This window comes from Orbicella faveolata, unplaced genomic scaffold (genome assembly GCF_042242905.1).
Source record: "Orbicella faveolata isolate gen_17 unplaced genomic scaffold, um_ofav_v1 contig_47, whole genome shotgun sequence".
In the NCBI taxonomy this organism is placed as follows: Eukaryota; Metazoa; Cnidaria; class Anthozoa; order Scleractinia; family Merulinidae; genus Orbicella; species Orbicella faveolata.
In genome coordinates, this window is record NW_028301577.1 from 24,689,791 (window position 1) to 24,712,923 (window position 23,133).

At 36.0% G+C, this 23,133-nt stretch overlaps 1 protein-coding gene across 1 annotated transcript; it reads left to right on the forward strand.

Annotated features, from left to right (window-relative positions):
• The first annotated feature begins 1,534 nt into the window (after positions 1–1,534).
• LOC110052078 (exportin-2-like) lies at positions 1,535–23,090 on the forward strand. The gene is made up of 32 exons (XM_089280176.1): positions 1,535–1,766; positions 3,475–3,620; positions 5,410–5,455; positions 5,690–5,745; positions 6,410–6,475; positions 6,647–6,726; positions 7,328–7,418; positions 9,209–9,316; positions 9,905–9,997; positions 10,639–10,731; positions 11,302–11,376; positions 11,467–11,596; positions 11,856–11,921; positions 12,024–12,133; positions 12,357–12,449; positions 12,724–12,808; positions 13,205–13,266; positions 13,884–14,020; positions 15,831–15,934; positions 16,474–16,571; positions 16,964–17,022; positions 17,434–17,525; positions 17,620–17,742; positions 18,127–18,206; positions 18,715–18,812; positions 19,211–19,296; positions 19,692–19,773; positions 20,184–20,232; positions 20,541–20,635; positions 21,075–21,172; positions 21,391–21,524; positions 22,330–23,090. Exons 1-32 carry the CDS (start codon positions 1,700–1,702, stop codon positions 22,417–22,419), a joined length of 2,892 nt encoding a protein of 963 aa, XP_089136302.1. The 5' UTR covers positions 1,535–1,699; the 3' UTR covers positions 22,420–23,090.
• Positions 23,091–23,133: the final 43 nt, after the last annotated feature.

Sequence of the window (23,133 nt, forward strand, 5' to 3'; positions counted from 1 at the left end):
TGGTCAGATCAAAGTGATAACCCTAAAACTTGATACATTAGTGATTCCAGATTTCATGTAGTTATTATTAACTTTCATAGTTTTGATAGTAAATTAGTTGCAGGGAGTTATGTCAGATTAATCATACTTGTAAACTAAATTTTCTTTGAATGATTATTAAACTCAGTGATAATCTAACAGTGATTCACAAGACAGAGTAATCAGAAGTTTTTTCCTTTCATTTGCAAGTAGCCATCAGCATCTAATTCTCCTTTCTTTTCTCTTCTCCTTTATTGGCACACTGCCTCATTCCCTGATCCTAGCCTTCTGCATTAGAGACAAATGAAATTAAGGCCTTCTTCATAAAATGTACATGAGCAAATCATTGATTTGTATTGTAGTTACTGTATTTTTTATTTACACATTTGTTGTTTACTGTCTTCTTCAGGTACAGAAATTTTAGCATTCAATGGTCTTTATTGCCTCAGGACAAGAAGAAACCAAGTGTTTAGATAAAAAGTCAAGACTCATATTGTACATGTGTCATTATTATTAGAAACGTTTCTTCACTGTAATGTTGCTTTTAAGACAATAAAAGTATTTTGTAATCCAGCCTTTTAAGTGTGTATACATTTGTTAGGGGGTGGTAGTGGGTCATTTTAGTTTCTAGTATTTGGGTTACACCCCATTCAGTTAAATTAATTTAATGAGAGAAACAATATTAACTGAACATGAGTGACTATGTTATCTGCATTTCCAAACACCTAGAAGAGAGTAGTGCAGTATTTTTGACAACTCCGAGTCCAATGTGTGTGGAAATGTGGTAAAATGCTGCATCTCAAGTGGTTGATATGTCTTCTCAGTGGAACTAAACTAAGCAAACATTGGAGAAATAAAACCAGGAAAATCTATGCTATTAAGGTATTCCAACACAGCTAAGCTAATGATCTCCTTTTTTGACTGCTGGCTCTTTTTATGAGACAATCAACAAAGGGGCCATGATTTTAGACTTGCAAATTAAATAAATAAAGTCCACCCAGTATCTTCACCTGAGATAAAAATAATGAGGACTGATGCACAAGGCTGAGGTAAGGGAAAAGACCATGAAAATGGGGTTGGATACCATTATCACGATAATTTTTAAACTAAGAAATTCCAAACATTTGCGTATACATGGTACCTCTTATCATTTGCTTGAAGCACTTTTCTCCATTTTCATGAGATTTACTTTTCAAATTATCTGGGGAATCTGAATTAGTAGGTCTTGTAGGTGAAAAGGAAAGAAAAATCGGCCGCAATTTTTTTCAAACAGATCTGGGAAAATGAGATTTATTTTTCAAATTCAAACGAGATTTACTTTTTCAAATTTAAATGAGGTGTACTTTTTCAAATTATCTGGACAATCTGAAGCAATAGTAGTTCTTTTTACAGATGAAAAGGAAAGCAGAACCTGCTGCAATTTTTTACATAACAGATTTGGGAAAAAACAAATGAAATAAAAATGAACGGGAAGCTATTTTTGTCCTGATAGTAGACTGGGTACGAAACATGTGAGGTTGAAAATGTGACATGCGCAAATCCAATGGCGCATTTCGTGAAGATTTGAAAACGCTGCTAGTTGTGAAACGATCTTTCCTTGAATTTTTCCATTCTAAATCGTTTTAGTTGGATTTCAAACACCGAGATTTGTAGTTTCTTTTTACTGCTTCACTAAAGTAAGATGGCAGAGACAGTGGCACTGAACTTGAAAAATACTTTGTCAGCTGAAGCTAACGTTCGGAAACAAGGTAGGTAGAATTTTGAACTAAGTTTAATAGGAAAAATCATAAACTTAAGCTTACACCTAAATCTGCAGTCTTCCTTCATGCGTTTTACAGGAAGGCATTTACACTAGATGCGATTTTACAGACCAAAGTATAAACAGACTAAATGAAATGAATGTACGTACATGTACATGATTGTACAGAGTCTAGCTAAGCTTCGTGATGTTCTTTTTGTAGCGGAAACCTGTGAAGGTTTGCGTTGGCATAGCTAGCTAGGACATGCACGTGGTCAAAACGAAATAGAAGTTGATGTTAAAAAGGTGTTTGCGTTGTTCAGCCTTTCAATTGCACCATAAAATTCGGGTTGATTTAATTTTGCGTTTGATCATCATCATACGATCGAACTGAAGAAATTTGATTGGATGATTTTGAATTATCTTACCAGTTATGACGATAGCACACATCTGGTAACTGCTAATACTACAACTAGTAATATGTTTCAAGAAAAATGCATTCTCATGTTCTGAATCCCAGTATCAAGTTCTGGCTCATGCAAGCCAAACAAGAGAAAGTTAATTGACAAATGTTGTAATTTTTCAGTATTTTGTGAGTCAGCTTTTTATGACCAAACCACTTTCACAAGACAGAGGGTGATGGGAAATGAAACTTTCTATGTGTAGACTAGTATGGACTGGTTTACTCTGTGGTAGACAGGAGCGTAGCTAAGGGGGTCCTGGGGTGCCTGTGACCCCCCTTTTGTAAGCCTTTTTTATGCAAACAACCTACAACAGGTGGCAAAAATGACATGGCAATCTGGTGAGTACCCTCACTTTGACACAGTGTAAACCCCCCCCCCCCCCACCTTTGAAAAATCTTGGCTACACCCCTGGTAGAGTCTTGAGCATGTAAATAATCTAAAGAAACAGTACAATCATCAATCAGAAGCATTACGTTTCAGATTGATATTTGTCGTCCTTGTTTAGAGTCTCGTAATTCTGTCTACTATTGCACGGTCAGTGTAAACCAACACCACATGTCAGTAGTGGGGTTTAGAGGAAGGTTATGAGGATTGATCATAACCTTGGTTGCCCACTGACAAATTCAAAAGCTGTTTGGCCATGAAGGCTTCATCTGTTAATTGATTGGCAGTGTCAGCCAAAAGAGTATGCGTACACAGCTTGGCTACCTGTAGTGAGAATTGAGTACAAGTTACCTGCCCATGTGGCATACCAATGGCTACAAAATGATAGTACAGAGAGAGAGAAGGAATTAATGTAGTTGATTATGGGACAAATCATTAACATTCTGGGATCATGTGTACTAAAGACATCTGTGGTCGAGTGTCGATTGATATCCTCTTTTGACCCTTGATCAACTCTTGATCAGCATCTTGATCAACACTCGATGGACATCTTGACTGATACTTGGTCAACACTTGATCAACAGCTTGATCGACACCTGGTCGACACTCGATCAACAGTCGGTGAGTGTTAACCGACTCATATGTATCAATGGTTTGCCTGCGAAAATTATTTGACTCGTACCGACTGTCAACTGATTTGTTGATTGAGTGTCAACCAAGGTGTCGATCGAGTATCGCTCAAGTGTTGATCAAGGGTTGATTGAGGGTCGATTGAAGATATTGATCGACACTTGACCGCAGATGCCTTTAGTACACATGACCCACACTCTGCAGTGTTTGACTTAACTGTGGTTGTTTGCATTACAACAGCTGAGAAGTTTCTTGAATCAGTGGAAGGGAAGGAGGAATACAATGTTTTGCTACTGCAAATAGTGGATGATGCTTCAGCAGATGGATTGATTAGATTTGCTGCCGCAATTGCATTCAAGAACAGTGTGAAGCGAAACTGGAGAATTGTGAGTTCAAGAAAATAGCTGAATGTGATATTAACTACTTATTAACTGAGAGTGAGGTCTTTATGAGAAAATCTTAATAAAGGTTTTTGTTGTTGTTGTTGTTGTTGTTGTTAAAATCTCAAACTGAAACCTTGCTGTATTGACAGAGTGATGGTCAGGTCAATGCAGCGAAGTCAAGGTTTCCCGTAAAGACTGAACATTCACGGTAGATCTTTGTATCGTCAGCAAATAGTTTGATAGTAGATGTAATGACATTTTTTGGTATGTCGTTGAAATAAATCAGGAACAAAGTAGGTCCGAGAATTGTGCCCTGGGGCACACCAGATGTTACCTGGGACCAACTAGAGTAGGTGCCACGTATTACGACCCTCTGATGCCTGTTTGTTGAAAAGTTTCTAAAGCATCGCAACAGTGGCCCATCAATACCGTAGCGGCTAAGCTTAAGTAGAAGGCGCTCGTGAGGCACACTGTCGAATGCTTTCGACAAGTCTAGGAAAATGGCATCTGTTGTTTTCGAGTTGTTTCTGGATAAGCACCAGTCGTGGAAACAACTTAAAAGTTGTGCGAGCGTCGTCTTTCCTTCCAAGTAGCCAAACTGATTTGGGTTTAAGACATGGTGGGTGGACCAAAAGGTTGTAATTCTAGAACGTACTATCTTCTCGGCTATTTTACAGACAATAGATGTTAAGGAAATTTGACGATAGTTCTCTTTTTTATGCTTGTTTCCCTTTTTGTGAATCGGTGTTATATTTGCTATTTTCCAGTCAGCTGGCAACATCCCAGTCGAGAAAGACTTGTTGAATAATACACACAATGAAGTTGACAATTCTAGTGTGCATTCTTTCAAAATATGGGTTGAGATCAAATCGGACCCAGGGGACTTGTGAATGTTTAGTGCTTTTAGGTGTTTTTCCACTTCACTGGATGTGCAAACAATGTGGCTCAAATTATCGTAGATCATGTTGTCGAATTCAGGTAAATCACTTTGTTCATGTGTAAACACAAATTTTAAATTGTTAATTATTTACGTAATAGATATTTTAAAATTTTAAATTCTAGATTGTAATTTTAGTTAGGGGACCTAAATGGGATAACCTCATGGTCCTCCTTTTCAAATACTCTTTGTACTCTGTATTTGAATAAAGTATTATTATTATTATTATTATTATTATTATTATTATTATTATTAAAAGGTTATAAGTTCACTCACTTCACTGACTTAATTACATGATGTTGTGCATTTGACCAATGAAATCTAATTCAAATAGCCTTTGACCTCGTCATTTTGAAATGACTTTTAAAGCTTTATTATTATCTACTGAAACCAACTGTACAATGAACAAAGCCAACGTCATTGCAACAAGTCTTGTAGGACTTGATATGTACAAGTAATCATTGTTAGCCTCTGTCCACACTACCGTAGAGAGATTTGAAAATTGCATTTTCACCCTGAAACTGAATCAAATGTTTTTCATCCACACTGTACCAACGAAATTTGAAAATGCCAGTCATTTTAGATTTGTGTTTGATGAAAACTTGGTCAGAGAAATCACATGATTATCAAGTCATCATTGTTTTGAAAAGCTCTGTTTCCAAAATGTTTTGTGTCCACACTTAAATGTAAAGCCGGCATTTTCAGATTCCTCTAATTTGAAGAGCGTTTTCCGGAAAGCTCCGTGTTCATGACAGATTAGTGTAGTCAGTAGGCTTGACCGCAGAAATAAAGCTGCATTCTTAAATTTCTCTTGTGTAGTGTGGACAGGGTCTTAATTTGTAATTACTTTGTCAGATTCCTGATGAACCAAACAAGATCAGTGAAAGTGATCGAGAAAAAAGTAAGTTTCAGACACTACTACTGAACGAATAGCATAGCGTTGAAAGTATTTCACCAAATCGATTTATCATAATGTTAACAGGATAGTTTCCAAAAATACAAGGTTGTGAATGATAAACAAATCAAATGATGAACATAAGTCACTTGGATATATATCAAATTTTGCAATAACAATTATTAAACAATGTTGTTTACATGTACATGTAATAATGCTTTACTTTTTTTACTTGAATAGTTAAAGGCAAGATTGTTGATCTGATGCTTAAAAGTCCAGAAAAGTTGCAGAAGCAGGTATTTAGGGGTGTTAAATTTGCCTTTAGTTAATTATTTTAAGTAATGAGCAAATTATTTAATTCTCTCAGCCCTGAAGTTCAAAATACCTTTAGAACTGCTGTGTTAGCCTCTAAACAAGTCATTTTTGTTATAAGCATTAATTTCTTCCTCTTACTGTACTTGTGTGTGTTTTTTCACCTTTTTCACTTTGCTTTTGCGCATTTGCACATTCAGCTTCACCAATTTATTCTTATCCTTAATAGTGATCATTTTTACTATGTATCTATATGTACTATTTAGATAAATTGTCCTGCCAATGACAGTATTTCAATTTCTTTAGTCTTAAATATGTCAAAGGGTAGTCCTTTACATAAGCCTTACTGTGCAGGCCTCATTGGGCTTCTTCACCTCATAGATTTGATATTTTATGTGAAAAAAAACTGAAACTGAAATTTATTCAGTCATGATGGCATAGAGAACTGGTTGATTCTCATTTATCTTCATGTTATGATAAGGTAATAGCCTGTGTGCAGGCTGATCATGTTGGAGCACAAGTGCGAGTGGCATAGCTACAATCGCTAAATTAGGCGGTGACCCTTTGAGATGTTTCTTGGCACCTCTTCAACAGACTCCACCCCGCTGGATTGCATATATGAGGTTCTAATGTTTTTTTTTTTTTCAGCTTAGTGACGCTGTCAGCATGATTGGTCGAGAAGACTTTCCTGATAAGTGGAAAAACTTGTTACCAGTAAGTGCACTGAAATACAAATCAAATGTATTTCTAAGGAGGGTTTTAAAGATGAAGAGCCAAATGGTTGAAGAGACAGGCTGTAAATCAAGACACTACTTATTTAGTATTTTCTCAAATCATGAAATTAAAGTAATGTTTGAATGTTTGGTACAAATTTCTTTCTGACAGGAACTTGTGACAAAGTTTGAAAGTGGAGATTTTCACATAATCAATGGAGTTTTACAAACAGCCCACTCATTATTTAAAAGGTTTGTATCGTGTGTGTTATCATTATTTAACGTGATCATGGCAAAGTCAGAAGTAAAATGTTTGACATGGAGATATGATTGATCATTGCAGTTATACACACAACTTAGGCAGTTGTGAAATTAAAGCCTGAAAAAAAAAAATTTCAGGCCTACGATGATCAATTATATCTTCATATCTTTCTCTGCAGTTCAATTATATGGTCTTTCATATATTTACTTGTATTCTTCACCATTGATTACAAACTCAGATGGCTTGATAGCTCAGTTGGTAGAGCACTGTATTGGTATTGCAGAGGTCATGGGATTGAACCCCGTTCAGGCCTGAATTTTTTTCCACGCTTTAATTTCACAACTGCTTAACTTGTGTGTATAACTGTGTATAACTGCGACGATCAATCATATCTTCATATCCTTCTCTGCAGTTCAAATATATGGTCTTTTGTATATTTACTTGCAAAATGTTTGAATGAATAATCCTGATGGCAACATTCATGTGGAAATACCAACCTCTTAATTGATGAGTTAAAGTGCAATGCTGTAGATGACAGAAGTTTTCTTTGACTGTTCATGTTTCTCTTCAATGCATCTTTTATTTTTGTAGATATCGTCATGAATTCAAGTCTCAGGAACTGTGGACTGAGATAAAGTTTGTGTTGGAGAGGTTTGCAGAGCCACTCACGAATCTGTTTGAGGTAAGTAGACATAAGGGAACTTAAGATTTGAGTACGAGTACAAGATTGAGTACGAGAACGACTTTTCAATTCTAGTTTGCAGGCTTTGCATTATCACATCACATACCCATCTCATCCCATGAGCTGCCCTCTCCACCTAAAACCAGCATGAAGAGCGAGGGCTCTGGAAACATCACTGGTTGGAAATTTGAAACTCGTACTCATAATGAATCTTGTACTTGTAGTCCAATCTAAAGGTCCCTAATGTCTGACGTGGTTCAATTTTCTCTTTATTCCCCGGGTGGGTTCTCCCAGAAAACATGGGTAGGGGTGTGCAGCCTGCTTACCCTATTTATGACCAAAATCTGCGATTTTCCCGGCCCTATTTATGACCTGACCCTTCAGTCAATACATGTACCCTGTTTCAGACCTATCTTACAATTAGGTTCCTAGTTCAGACCAATGTTAAAGGCATTGTGATGGGCTTTTGTTTCTGGTCTAATCAATAATGATGAAAAAGTAGCTTCTTTTTAGAAACATACCCAATTCAAGACCAGTGCAAAAACCATGTACCCTAAATATGACCAAAATGGCCAAAATCGACACCCTATTTATGACCAAAATAGCTAAAAAACCATGATACCCTTTGGGGCTGCACATACCTATAAAGCCCATATAAGGAAGTATCTCCCCCCTCCCCCTCCCTCCCCCTTTCAGTCTTTATCCCATGTCATGGAGGATAAGAGAACTTAACATTCATTTGGTGTTCTATTTAACAATTAGATTATGAGCTCAAGATTTCTATGATGTGATAGTTGATGAGGCCGAAGGCCGAATCAACTATCACCTCATAGAAATCGAGAGCGAATAATCTAATTGTTTTAGTACAATTGTAGCTTAAATTAACACAAACGATGGTTTCCAAATATTTTTCGACCGCTTTTTCAATAATTTCGAGTTTTTAAAGTCAAGAATCTGTTCATGTCCTTCTTTTAGTCTTCTCAGGAATTTAATTATCCATTTACATCTAAACTTTCTTCCAAAACTTTTGAAAAACAATAAAAACGTCGCATTTCGTGGACGACCGACAGCTACTGCATTCTAATGGCTGATAGTATACGAGTAGCTCAGCCAATCAGATTGCAGCATTTGCATTAGTATACTAGTAGAATTCTACTAAATAAAACTATATTATATATATACTGAACTCATTACCAGTGTTTGACACCTCATTGGAATGAACATGAACATTGAACAGCTATCTTAATCTTAATTTATTCAATTTCGCACCTCTACCATTGGTATAAATTAGTTTACTTTTCGCACAAATATTTTTTAACTTGAAAATGGTGCCAGGATGACACCGAAACGTCGTTGCTCAGTTTTTTCGCTAATCTTTATTGTTAACTGTATTTCCAAATTTAATCTTATAAAAATTATATTTATTGAATAAATTACAAATATTATCATTGGGTGTGCAAATTTTGGAACAGTTTATAATGATACATAAACCGCAGTATTATGTGCTGACAACGAGAGGACAGGGTTCACAGTCATCTTAAACCTAAATGCACATTTTCTTAGGTTACACTTTTGGGGAGTATTGGCTTCTCTATCTGTTCTGCAAGTAGAATTGATGTTATTATCCTGACTTTGTAATTTTGTTGCTCTGTACTGTGATAATGTAATGTCAAATCGTCTTCATCACTTCCTTATACTGGTGCAAGGTGGAATGTGTTGGGAGGCATCTAATTCTTTGAAATCTTTCTTTTAAGAGTTCTTGTTAATTTTTTTTTTTTTTTTTTTTGCAGGCCATAATGGAAGAAGCCAACAGATGTGGTAATGACCTGGCCAAGCTAAAAGATATTCTCAGTTCTATCTTGCTCATCTGCAAAGTGTTCTACAGTTTAAACTTCCAGGTGATTATTTTCATGCCCAGCTAAGAATCCCATGCAGTTTCTTTTAATTTACATTTATATTTTAAATTTGAGGATGATTTTCTTTATTGATAACACCTGTCTGCTATCTAAACGCTGGTTTTCACTAGTGACATAGTCAAAATCGGAATAGTAGTCTGAGTTGTAACAGAGCTTACGACCCTAGTGAAAACCGAAAATCAGAATTGTAAGCAGAGTCATAAACTCGACAGTATCGGAATCAGAAGAATCAGACTCCGTTTACGACTCCTGTCGCTTATGATTCAGTGAGAACTAGATTGTCGGAGGCAGAAGTAGAGGTGGAACCAATCACAAGGCCCAGAATTGAGCAGTGTGATTGGTTTAGATTCTTCTGCTTCTGCTTCTGACTCCATCAATGTAGTTTTCACTGGATCATAAGCGACAGAGTCATAGGCAGAATAGGTGTTCTGTTTCCAACTCCATCAGTTTGATTTTCACAAGATTGTATCACTATATGGTTATGATTACAACTCCAACTACAACTCTTTCACTAGTGAAAACCAGCCTTATTAATACTACTATTATCAACATTTTTTAAATACTTTTCAGGACTTACCTGAACACTTTGAGGAAAACATGGAGAAATGGATGAAGAACTTTCTTATTCTCCTCACAATAGACAGCAAGCAACTGAACCTAGAGGTTCTATTCTATTCTTTGTTAATTTTGCTTGTTGAACTATGTAGACTGCGAGCAGTTTCAAGAAAGAACGCAAAACAACATGAGCATGTGAGCGTGGCATATGAAGCCACAAGCTGTCACTTGTTTTGCATTCTTACCCATGGATTTCCAAGCGTAAGAGAGACTGCTCGCTGTCTTGTTGAACTATTATTAATTCCATATTGTTAAGATATGTATGAACTGAGCAACCATGGACCATACCAAAAAAAAGAAGTAAGTTGTTTAACTCTATGATAAATTAAATTAAGTAAAGCTCATTGTATGATGAAAAACCCTTCTCAGACTCATTAATCAAATTTACTAACTAAGGTAAGACATGAGAAATGTGTTTGGAAATATGTTCTTAATTATTAGCAGACAATTTAATAGTTTTATTTGTCCAGTTTGTCCCTAGTTTTAGTTTCAATTGAAAGATATGATTATGTAGATATAATATTGCATATCTAGGGTAGGGTTTCAGAATGCTCTTAGAGCCCTGGTTGTGGCATAAGTATAGGGAAGTCATGATTTTAGTGATGATAAAGCAGGAAATAAGGTATTTTATATAAAACTCCTCATCTTGATTTTGTTAACTTCCTTAATTGAAATGTTTAATTTTTAAGGACACTGATGAGACAGGACCATTAGATCTTATCAAATCACAGATCTGTGATAATGTAGCATTGTATGCACAGAAATATGATGAGGATTTTGAGGTAAGAGTTGATTTTAATAGCAAAAGGGAGCAGGGATGGCACAGTGGTGAGAGTGGTCCGGGTTTGATTCCGACCTGGTGCCATATGTGGGTTGAGTTTGTTTTTGGTTCTTGCCTTACTCTGAGGGTTTTTCTACGGGTTTTCCGGGCTTAAAAAAGGCGTCGTCCAGTCGTCCAGGACAAGTAGATTTTGTTGCCAGATCTCCAAATTCCAATTCAACCAGGATAGAGGTGTCACATGAAAAACCAGCTAAGGCTGATGTGGCTTTGTCTCTGTTGTAAATAAATAAAAATAAAAAGCATTCATTTATAACCAATCATTTTTGTATGCTTTTAAAGCAGGAGAAATTTTATTTATTTGCTGTATTTTCTCCTTCAACCCTTGAGCACCCATGAGGCCTGTACAAATTTCCGAACAGCTTGCTGCATGTGGAACTCTCCTCCCCCAACTAACAGGACACTTAGATCAGTACTGTTTTAGCAGCGATGCATTTTATTTTTAAGATAATTACCTTTCTTATTTTTATTATATAGACACTGATTATCTATGATGTTTAATGATTTATTTCAGAACTACCTGCCAAAGTTTGTAGAAGCTATTTGGCATCTCCTTGTCTCTACGGAAAAACAAGCAAAACATGACATTGTAAGTTTGAGTGTTTTGAATTTTTGTTTCAATGTCTGCTGTAAGAATTTTATTGTGTAAGGCAAAGTTTGAAATTTGTTTGGTTTACAGGTTGTTAGTAATGCTATTGGTTTCCTTGCCTCGGCATCAGAAAGAAATCACTACAAATACCTGTTTGAGAAACAAGAAACCTTAAAAAGTATCTGTGAGAATGTTGTTGTGCCAAATATAGAGTTTAGAGGTGAGTTCTATCTTATATCACCTTCACAGTTTCTTTTGTTTTATTGTGATATTTTAAATACACATGCAATGAAAACATCATCAGTTCTAAGAAAAATTGGTTATAAATTATACCTGCCAGTTGCTTACTTTCATAATGATCTCTTTTGAATAAGTTGTATGCATGTTGAGTTCAGTTTCCATAAAAAAAAAATGTCCTTGTAGTGAGACAACATACTGACTATTAATAATTATAAAATTCTCCTTTTTTCCAAATTCAGAGGAAGATGAAGAAATTTTTGAGGACAATCCAGAAGAATATATCAGAAGAGACATTGAGGGTTCAGGTACAGAGAAGAATTTTAATTTACAGCAACGTGATGCTGTATAATGCTGTGTGCGACATGCTTTATGTTGAAAAGGATAACCATCAAGTTGAATTATTTTAGATGTGGACACCAGACGTCGTGCAGCCTCTGATCTTGTACGTGGATTGTGTAAATTCCATGAGCAGCGGGTCATAGAAATATTTTCTCACCATGTAGTGGCGATGCTTCAGGTAACTTTGAAATCTTCTCACTGATTGATCATTCTAACTGTGGTAAAAAAAAATTGTGGTACATTAGGAAAGTGTTTCTGGTCTAGCCAAGGTTCTTAATAATTATGTTAGATCCTATTGAACAATGTTAAACAAGACATTTTAGTCTGCTCTCATGATTTCTGAATTTACTGTTTTGTAATGACTTAATAAATAAATGTACATAGTTTCTTTTCTTTAATAGCAATATCAGTTGAACAGTGAGAACAGCTGGAAAGCTAAAGATGCTGCAATATTTCTTGTCACATCACTGGCATGCAAGAAACAAACTGCTAAGGTATTTTTGACATTTATTTGTACCAGAGGAGAAAAAGGAAAATGAAATGTTAAGTGCTGTATCAGGGCCTATTTTCAGATAATAGTTCTCCAAGGAGGAGAGCAGTTTCAAAAACAAATCTTATCAAAAGCAATTATTATGGTTTTCCCATATCTGTTGAATAATAGCAGAATGCATTCAGTTGTATGATTAAGAATATTGAATAAAATATTGGGTTTTTTTGTTGTTTTTTTGTTGAACTAAAACATGAATTATTTAAATCTCTTCCGCTCAGCATGGAACAACACAAGCCAGTGAACTTGTTAATTTACACAGCTTTTTCACGGAGAATATTTTGCCAGAACTGCAGATAAAAGACAGTAAGTGTGAAACAATATTTCTGTTGTTAGAAACCACTCAACCTCTACACCTTGCTATAAAGCTGGATTTTAGTATGTCGAAAGTAGCCAGTCTTTGGTGCTAACTACATAGGATCACTTATGAACTTAAAGTGAATGGCCTAACTCACAATGAGTCTTTCCATGACTCAGTGGTTTAGGCCTGTATCTGGGAAGTCATGGGTCTGAATTCTGTCTGTGAAGTATCTCTCTATTTTCTTTGCCCATACTTGGGGAATTCTGAACTTTTCATCTTTTACATTCATCGATATACTTTGTGACTGCTATTTGCACAAGAATTTGTAACTTGTTAGATTAACGCTCTGAAGGTCTTTTACTTCAAATATTCATTTAGCTTTGATATCTTTCTTTCTTCAGTTGATCTTCATCCAGTGTTGAAGGCTGATTCCATTAAATATGTTATCATCTTTAGAAACATGGTAAGGTCTAGAATATAGAATGGCTTTATGTCTCAACTTGCTAAGTGTGATCACATTAGGCCACATCAGCTTCTACTAGTATGACTTAGTACATTCTGCTCCTTTATTCTCCAAATTAGGAATTTTAGACATTTATCAAATCAACATGTTTCAAATAGCTAAATTTATGTACTATTATCATAACAACCTGTTTCCTCCATTGTTTTTCAACTTTTTTTTTGCAAACTGTCAAATTCATGGCTATATCACCAGAACAGCCAATAATTATTATCATGTGCATCATTGCCGGACTAATCTAAAAAAAATTTACAATTCTTTATCAATGTCCAAAGATCTGGAATTCCCTTCCTGTTACAATCACTTCATTGTCAAGTTTTCCCAATTTTAAGAAAAAACTGGTAGAGTTTTTAGTAAAATAATTACTGAACTGGCAAAGCCGCACACTGTTGCTCTATTTATGTAACCGTATTGTTACGTACGAGGTGGCCTCAACTAAAAGCCTGATGGTTCCTAGAGGTCACCTCGCCTCACATTAAAATATTTATAAATACTGTACCTTAAGTAAAAAGGCAAAATAAACAGAATGAATGAATGAGTTATTGTTTCTGTCACATCAGCTTTCCCGTGAAGTATTAGTGGCTTGTCTGCCATTACTCATCAAGCACTTGACAGCCAAGAGCCATGTTGTGCACAGTTATTCAGCAAACTGCCTGGAGAAACTCTTTACTCTGAAGAAACCGGGTGGAGGAACTCCGTATGTGTTCGTTTTTGTGTTATCTTTGTTTGTTGTCGTGTAAACCTTTAGTTACCTTTTTACCTTATGAAATACAGCATATGCAATTGACTAAATCTTTTGATACAGTCAAAAGCTTTTGAATGGAAAACAATCAGTAACATGAGGGGTTATAAGACATTTTGGTTCTTAAGGTTACAGTATACCTTCGGGTCGGCAATTTTCTTCAAATTTGGATTTTTGGGTCAAAATAGTGGTCGAAGAATAATCTCTAATTTCTGAAAAAAAAATTTGAAAAAGGCTAAATATTGGCGCAGAAATGGCGGTTTTACGTTTTCACTGGAAGTAAAAGTTTACCTCTTGATTGACAGCCCTATGGCGTGTATGCAATCAACTGAGACGATTTTCGCGGGAATTACCTATATGGATGTCACGAATTGACTACTCAGTTGATCAGCATTGTTGTTCTGACTACCCAGCATTTTTGATATTAGGCGTGTCTCTATTAAGTTATAAGTAAACATAGACCACGTTTAAACCATGAACCGGTTCGAAAAAGCGAAAACAGCGAAGAACGAATGAAAATACATCAATGAGTGAAGAAGCGAAAGTTCGCCACGCGGATGAAGCTATAGTTATCGTATAAGGCGGGCAAATATTCGTGGTAAGAGAAAAGAAACGTTCTTTAAAAATTTCGGAACTTGACAGCAATAACAGGGATGCTGACAGAGACTCTTCTGATGAGTCCGATATCGACGAATCGTCGGACTCATTGAGACCATTTGAAATATTATCCATGCACAGTTGCTCTCCGCGCTGTCTTTTGTTTGTTTCCTTCGCTCAGCCACTCCAGCGTTCGTATCCTTTTTAGTCTTCCCCATTTTGCCAGACCAGTTTCAAGAAAAACCGAGCTACAGAAAAATTATCTCTCTGCCTTCGGTTCCTTGAGCGCATTGCGAAACACAAGAGTTTTTAGAGATTCGCGCGTAAATTTCACCAGGAGGTTAACGGTAGTAAACTTTCCCTGCACTGATTGGCTTAGATATCTGAGAACCCAGTTGAAGGCGTTTGTGGGCGGAGTTTGTTTGCGAAGCAGAAAATTTTTCTTAGCGCCGTTTTCTCGAATAAATTTTTTCACTTGAAGCAGACACTTTTAAGAGTTATAACTCAAAGGGAATTTGTTCAATTGCTCTTAAATTTGGACAGTGGCTAGTTTAACATATGAACTACAAAAGCGTGTCTGGGAATTGTTAATTTCGAAATACTTTTTCTTCGAGAGCGATTTTTGTACGATCACTCCACATTTTTTTAATCCTATTTCGAAAATGTTCTGTAACTTTTTACTGCAATTGAATATGCCAAAACGAAGACACGTTTTTTAAGCGCTTTGGGCCCTGAAACCGAGGAAAAAATTAAATTGGCGAAAAACGATATTCGCTTTGACTTGTAGCTTTCGAAAGGTGATTCGGGCGCTCGCATTTAGTGGTCGTGAAAAATTCGTCAATTCACTTTCTTTCAAAATTCTTGGTATAGTTTGATAGCCAGCTCCATAAGCTTTAATTTGATATAGGGGTTTAGGTATCTACAGCTTAAACTGCACGCGCTACATCGCTTGCGTGCGAGACATCCCTGAAGGTATACTGTAACCTTAAGCTGAACAATCATGCATCATTGCCATTGTAATGCCTTGCTATTAACAGTTATATTACAGAGATGAAATAACTGGAATATTTAATGACTGTAAAGCTGTTTGAAACTAGTATCAGGACTTTTTTTCAAATTGGTAAGTCAATTTTTCCATGCATGTCTTTTTTACATTTTACTTACACAGAATCAGCAAGGCAGAGATACAACCATTCTTAGAGGAAATGTTGTCAAATCTATTAAACTTGTTACAAGTTCCAGGTTCACAAGAGAATGAATATGTCATGAAAGGTAAGGCATTTAACACCATTTTTGAAACCATATTGTAAAATCCTAGAATTTGGGCAATTTTTTTGGAGACATAATGATGGCAGTGCGATTGTTAGTCTGCAAAATCCTGCCAGCTACATAGGCTATGTGACTGTGAGGCAAAATTCAGCTGCAGATCTATGACTGTATGCTAGACTTGCAATCTGGTTTTTACAATAACTGCATAAATTCTTGCATGCTCATTGGCTAATTTTCATTGTCAATAAGCTGACAGACACATGTCTTGAATTTCTCACATTTTGATTTAATTTTGTCCCTTCTGCCCTATGGTTTAATATTGTACAAAACAAAATGACATCAGTTTTTCATGCGTCTGTCCTGTTATTGGTAGTGAATTTTGTCATAACATTGTCAATTGAAAGTAGTCTGCAGATCCACTTGGCTGTCAATTTGATGTCAATTTGTTAAATTGATTCTAAACATGGTTGGGTGGGTGGGCAAGGTTTATGAACATGATGGAGTTCCATTTTGTACTTAATGATTTGCGTGCTGTTTTGCAGCCATTATGAGGTCATTCTCCTTGCTCCAGGAAGCCATGTTGCCATATGTTGGTGTGCTGATCAGTAGTCTGGCAAATAAACTTATGCTTGTCAGCAAGGTAAGAGACGGATTACATGTAATTGTAATCTGCTCCATATCTCACTATTTTAGTTTGCTACCAAACTGAAATATGTTGCATTCAGTTGTTTTGATTCAAATATAGTGATGACAGATTGCAGCTGATTGTAAAGCAGAAGTTTAATTCATTCTGACTGTGGTTTGGATGGAAAGTGGTTTGATTTAGAATCCCACCCTTTGAAATCAGTTATATTGCCCAAGTCATCATAATGTTCCAGATAGACTGTCAGCTCTAAACATAATCAAAATAGCAGTCATTATTAGTACTGGTCACAAAATTCTTTCTAAAGCTAATCTCACTGGGATGATCACACACAACAAACAATGTCTTTGCTTGATTGCTGATATTTTATTGAAATGTTTTGATTATAGAACCCCAGTAAACCACAGTTTAACCACTATCTGTTTGAGGCCATCTGCTGTGCTATCAGGTTTGTTACTAGTAAATGCAAAATCTCCAAGATGTAAAATAATGAAGATATAATATAAAGCTGAAAAGTAATATCAATATCAAAAGTGAAAGACTGTGTTTGATCACATTTCCAAACTCTGAGAGGAGAGTTGAAAACACAGTGCATAGCAGAGTATTTTTGACAAATGTCAAGTTGTTTGGAAATGTGGTCAAACACTGTCTTGATTGTTTTATATAATTATCTTTTCAATCAAAAGTAAAACTAAGGTGAAAACGGAGAAATAAAATTATTGTAAAAACCTCGGCTAATTAAGATCAAATATCGAAACATCATTAAGGCCACAATTTCTTTTGTCTAGACTCCAGATGAATTATTATTAATGAGTTTGTGTATTAACAGATATGTCTTTGGTTCTGTTCTTGTTATCAGGGCAATATGCAAAGCAGATGCTTCTGCAGTGTTAGGATTTGAGACAACACTGTTTCCTGTTATTCAAGAGATCCTTTCAAATGATGTGACAGGTAGGCAGTTAGTTACTTCCAGATTTTCTTGCTCAGTTTGGCTGGAGTGCTACTTTATCTTCTCCTAATGTACTGCTATTTTGCCTTCTTTCAGAGTTCCTGCCGTATGTTTTCCAAGTTTTATCTTTGCTACTTGAAATTAGACAAGATGAAATTCCTGAACCTTACATGAAGTTGTTCCCACTTCTTCTGTCTCCAGTGCTCTGGGAAAGAACTGGTATAAGCTGCCACTTTACATTATTTTGTACCTAAGTAAACTTTATTATCATTCTGAGATTACCAGTATAATGGAATAGTTCTTCTCTGGCAGTAACACTTGAAGGAGCTCAGTCAAGACATTTTAAGTTATTTTGGTCATGTGCAAAATTACTTTTCAATTGAAAGAAACCTGAAAATAATAGTTTACTAAAATAGAAAAACACCAAAGAGATAATAATAAACCATCAAGGAACAAGGATGATTAAAGATGGAGAAGATTAACATGAATTAGAAATGACAAACTTGAAAAATATAGGGTTAAGTTTTCAAGATATGCAAACTGTGACGTAGTTCATTTAAATCCACAAATTGTATGATACTCAGCCAATGGCTCTTGTTTCAGGAAACATACCTCCCTTGGTCCGCTTACTTCAAGCTTATATTGAGAAGGGAAGCAAAGTCATCGTTCAGGAAAAGAAAGAGGTAACTAGGCAACAGCGTGTAGTTAATGATAATCTGGTTGGTATAATATTTGGTAAAATATTCATATTCTCCTCTAGAATGCCAAGAATTTGTTATGTTGTGTGTTAACTTCCAAGTCTCTCACCAAGACCTCTTATACTTGGTGCAAGAATGAGAGTTTATTGCTCTTAAATCTAACTTGAGGTTTCTGAAGATTCTATAACAATTTATAGCAATCTAAAAAGTATAAATTATGTAATTGTATGTATTGAAAGTTATTAATTAAGGGGATATATAATTATAAAAAAATAACATTACACCAATTGTTAAGACACCATATGAAATTCAATGATCCTAAGGAAATAAAATAAGGAAACATTTGCAAGGTTTTAAAAAGTTATTTACAAGTAGTTATGGTCCTTGTTGCCCGTTATACATTGCTGAAAAAGGTAAAGAGAGGATTACCTCACTGGCTTAAAGTGCCTTAATTTTTTATTAATGGAAATTATTGTTTGTTTATTATCATTAGATGGGTCTGTTAGGTGTATTTCAAAAGCTGATTGCCTCAAAGAGCAATGATCATGAAGGATTTTACCTGATGGGGAGTATGGTGGAACACTTTGAAGTGTAAGTTCATCTCTTGTCAATATTTATCATAAATCACCATGTTACAAGTAAGAAACTGTTTTTTCCCATTTTATAACATAAGAAAAGAAGGTATTTGTAAGCATTTTTCATGGAATTTGCAATGTCTAGAAATGTGATGAAAGTAACAATGTCAGTGTTTGATATATCTTCTCAAAAAACTAAAACTAAAATGTAGGAGCAAATAAGAAATAAAATCATAAAAATATTTTGTGCTTGAGATCATGCATCCAAACCATTTTCACAGTTACCTTTTCTGTTGTTTTAACGAAGATAAACTATTAGTGAGTTTTGAGAATGATTGATCATGAACCAGTTAATATGTTACACCATTTAATTATCTTGTGACTTTTAATTTGTTCCTTATTCCCCTTGTTCAGGTCTGCGCTGTCACAACATATTAAGTCTGTGTTTGTCCTTCTATTCCAACGGTTGCAGAGTTCAAAAACTACAAAGTTTGTTAAAGGTAACATTATCCAAGACTTTTCCTGTATTTTATCTCATACCAGCCCTCTATGCACCAACAATTCATCATGCTCTGTCCCTTTTGGTCAGGGGCGGTGTGGGGGGGGGGGGGGGTCCTTGGGTGCCCTTGACCCCCCTTTTTTAAGCCCTTTTTTAAGCAAACAGCCTGCAACAGGTGGCTAAAATGACATGACAATCTGGTGAGTACCCTCTTGACAGAGTGTGACCCCTCTCCCCTCCCCCTTTGAAAACTCCTGGCTGTGCCCCTGCCTTTTGGCTCTCTGTTGATTGTATACTTCCTGCATTTGTACTGTATCACCTTTCTTCTTTGTTGTTGTTGACCTTTCAAGGTTTGACATAATTTTTTTTGTCACATTAATTTCCTATAATTTGTAGGTTTACTAGTGTTCCTGTGCCTTTATGCTGGAAAGAATGGTGGCTCTGCTCTGATGGACACTGTAGACTCCATTCAACAGGGGTAATGAAAAAGTCAATGAATCAGTATTTAGATTAAGATCCATTACTTTTTTTCTTACAAGTTTTCTAACAATCATGTGAGGCAGGTGTCATGTTTGTTGTATTCAAAAGAATAGCCCACAAAAGCATCTACTTTTTTTTCGTTTTGGCTGAAACAAGAGTCAAAAAAGCTGGATGCTCTCACAAGCTAACAAGACAAAGGAAATGTTGGAATCTTATTGTCAAGTTGTGTCCATAGATGTGTCGTTAACAGAAGAGAGTGTTTCTGAAAAAATATCTTAAGTGACAAATCTGAACATTTTCAAAAGCTATTTCGAGAAGTGCATTTTGTTCAGTTCATTTAGAATCTTGAATTGTAATTTTTTTTTCCTACTGTCTTAATATGTTATTGTTCCATTTGCTTTCTTCCAGACTTTTTGGAAATGTTGTGCAAAAAATTTTAATCCCTGATGTACAGAAGGTAAGAAAGATAATTTTATTTATCGGAATGTTTTTAGACTGTGAGCAGTCTCTCTTTTCCTCAAAAATCCATGGGGAAGAACGTAAAACAAGTGAGCGTGCGACCATGACTGTGAGTGTGATGTTTTCTGTTGTCTAATGGAGTTTTGAGGTGCATCCCTACAGGGACACAAGCAACGATATTTAAATGCATAAGCTGAAGGTCCTGTTTTTGGTGTCTTTATTGTTCTTTGTTCTTACCCATTCAGTTATTTTATTATTATTTAAAATAATATTTAGGTTACATTTGGATTTCTTTCTCACTTGCAGGTATCTGGGACAACGGAAAAGAGGATCTGTGCTGTTGGAATGATCAAGTTACTTGCAGACTGTCCTAAATTTTTAGAAACTTACAACAATCTTTGGTAAACTATTATCATTTGTTATCTGTCAGTCACTGATGATAGCTGTGTAATCATTCATTCATTTGTTAATTTATACATCTGTCATTGTGGAGGCCTGGTGGCCTCATGGTTAGTGCACTCGCCTCCAGATCAAGCAGTCCGAGTATGGGGCCTGGCCGGAGACATTGTGTTGTGTTCTCGGGCAAGACACTTAACTCTCGCAGTGCTTCTCTCCACCCAAGTGTGTAAATGGGTGCTGAAAAATTTGATGCTGGGGGATAACCCTGCAATGGACTAACATCCCATCCAGGGGGGAGTAGATATACTCATAGTTGCTTCATGCTACTCAGAAACCAGAGGTAAGTGCCAGCCTGATGGGCCACTTGGCACATATGCAGACTTGACCTTTTACCTATTTACCAGTAGTATAATATTGACTTCACATGTTGTATCATCATAGGGTGCCTTTATTACAAGCTCTGATTGGATTATTTGAGTTACCTGAAGATGACTCCATTCCTGAGGATGAGCACTTCATAGAAATTGAAGACACGCCAGGTACAGAAACTAACCACTTACCTCTTTGACAATGCCTCAGTTGGTATAGTTGTGTTTGATACTCATTTTGCATTGTTCCAGAAAATCTACACCCCTCCTGTGGAAGGTTTTTAGTTTGGCCCCCACCCCCACCCATCTGGAAATTCCAGTTTAGCCTTATACTTTTCTCTCAAAACTCCAAACTATTGTGAAAAAATTTGATGGCTTCTTTTTCACAGGGTACCAGACAGCCTACTCACAGTTGGCTTTTGCGGGAAAGAAAGAAAGAGATCCATTTTTTGGAACAATTCCTGATGCCAAAATCTTCCTTGCCCAGTCCCTACTGAAACTATCAACAGCACATCCTGGAACGGTAGGATGTAACTTAAACTATATTATTATACCATTTGATTGGCTAATAATGCTGAAAATAATTCCTTAACAATTTAGTTTAGGATTATAGCCATGCTGTTGAAACTAACTAGAGGCATGTTTTATGTGTATGTTGAAGCAGAGGATTCATCAATGCCAGGTACCAGGCGAATTGACTGGCTATAGACAGAACTTTGCCCGGCTGCTTCATAGACATTTTATATAGTACTGTTCCTGTCTTTTTAAAAGACTGTCTAACACTCTTCTAAAATTTGGTTGAGCTTATTTTAAGTCAAAGAAACCTTGATTGTGCTGGTAAAGTATGATTTATTTCCCTTGTATCTTCAAATTGTAGTCGGAGCAAATTGTCCCATTGACATCCATTGATCAAAAAATATATATTCTGCATGATAGCCCACTTTAAATATGTAGGCTTGTAGGCAACTGAGCGGTGCTAATTTTGTGGTTCAAATTGCAGGAAAACCCATCTCTGCAAGTTTAGAATTTCAAATTTTTTCCAGGGGTGCATCCCCCGCCCCGAACCCCCCAGCTAGGCAAGACCTGTTGAACCTTGCAAATTTTCTGCCAATGTCATATCCTGCTGCCCTGAAAATATTAATAATAATAATATTGAAAGTATCATTGAAACCCTGGATGCAAGCTAAAATAATATCATTCTGAACAGTGTGCATACACTTAAACCATCAGTAAAGGTATAACTTCCCACATTGTGTATTGTGTTAATCTTGTGACCCGCCCTGAATATGTATTTGATTCAGGTAACTTATAGTCATTATCTCTCATAGATTGACACCAAGATCAAGTCTGAGCTACATGGAGATGCATTAGGCTTCCTGCAGAAGTATCTTCAAGAGGCGGGCATTACTTTGAGATGAAGATTAAGCCTAGAATAAATCCTAGCCTTGCCTGGCTACAAACAAACTCAGACAAGAGTTTGGTTTGGTGTATTCATGTTGGACAAGTGATTATTGATTCAGGCACTTCTTGTCACTGACCTACGTAATACATGTAGAACTGACTGATAGAGATGTACAACAGGAGGTCCTTTACATAAAATTACCCTTGTCATTAATCCATAGTGATTGTCTTCTTATAGTCAGCCTTAAACAGTACGAAAAGCTACAGGAACAAAAAGAACAGCTTTGTCCCGTCAGGACATGATTTTATGTAAAAAAAAAATTGGTTTTCACTCAGCAGACTGAAATAGAAATGTATGTTCCACTGTAAAGTGTTTGTGAAGTCAGAAGCCATTTATGACTAGGTAAGATTTCAATCTATTTTTTGCTGTAAACCACTCAATGGACCAGTTTAAGGTTGTCTCACTGACTGGACATGAGAGATGTAACTATTAACTGGCAGCATCACAGCTAAGATCATTTCAATGAAGGACTGAGATGTTGCAGTAGACCCAGTAGTGTACAGTCCTGTGTATTATTAAGAAATTATAATTTGATTCATAACAAATACGTTCCCTGGACATGGAGTTTAAGTAGTGAATAGAGCTAATGTAGATGTTTGTCATAATAAAAAGCTGTTAGATTCATTACTTCTGTAGTCATCTTTAAACGCTGTTTTAAAAAACACATTTA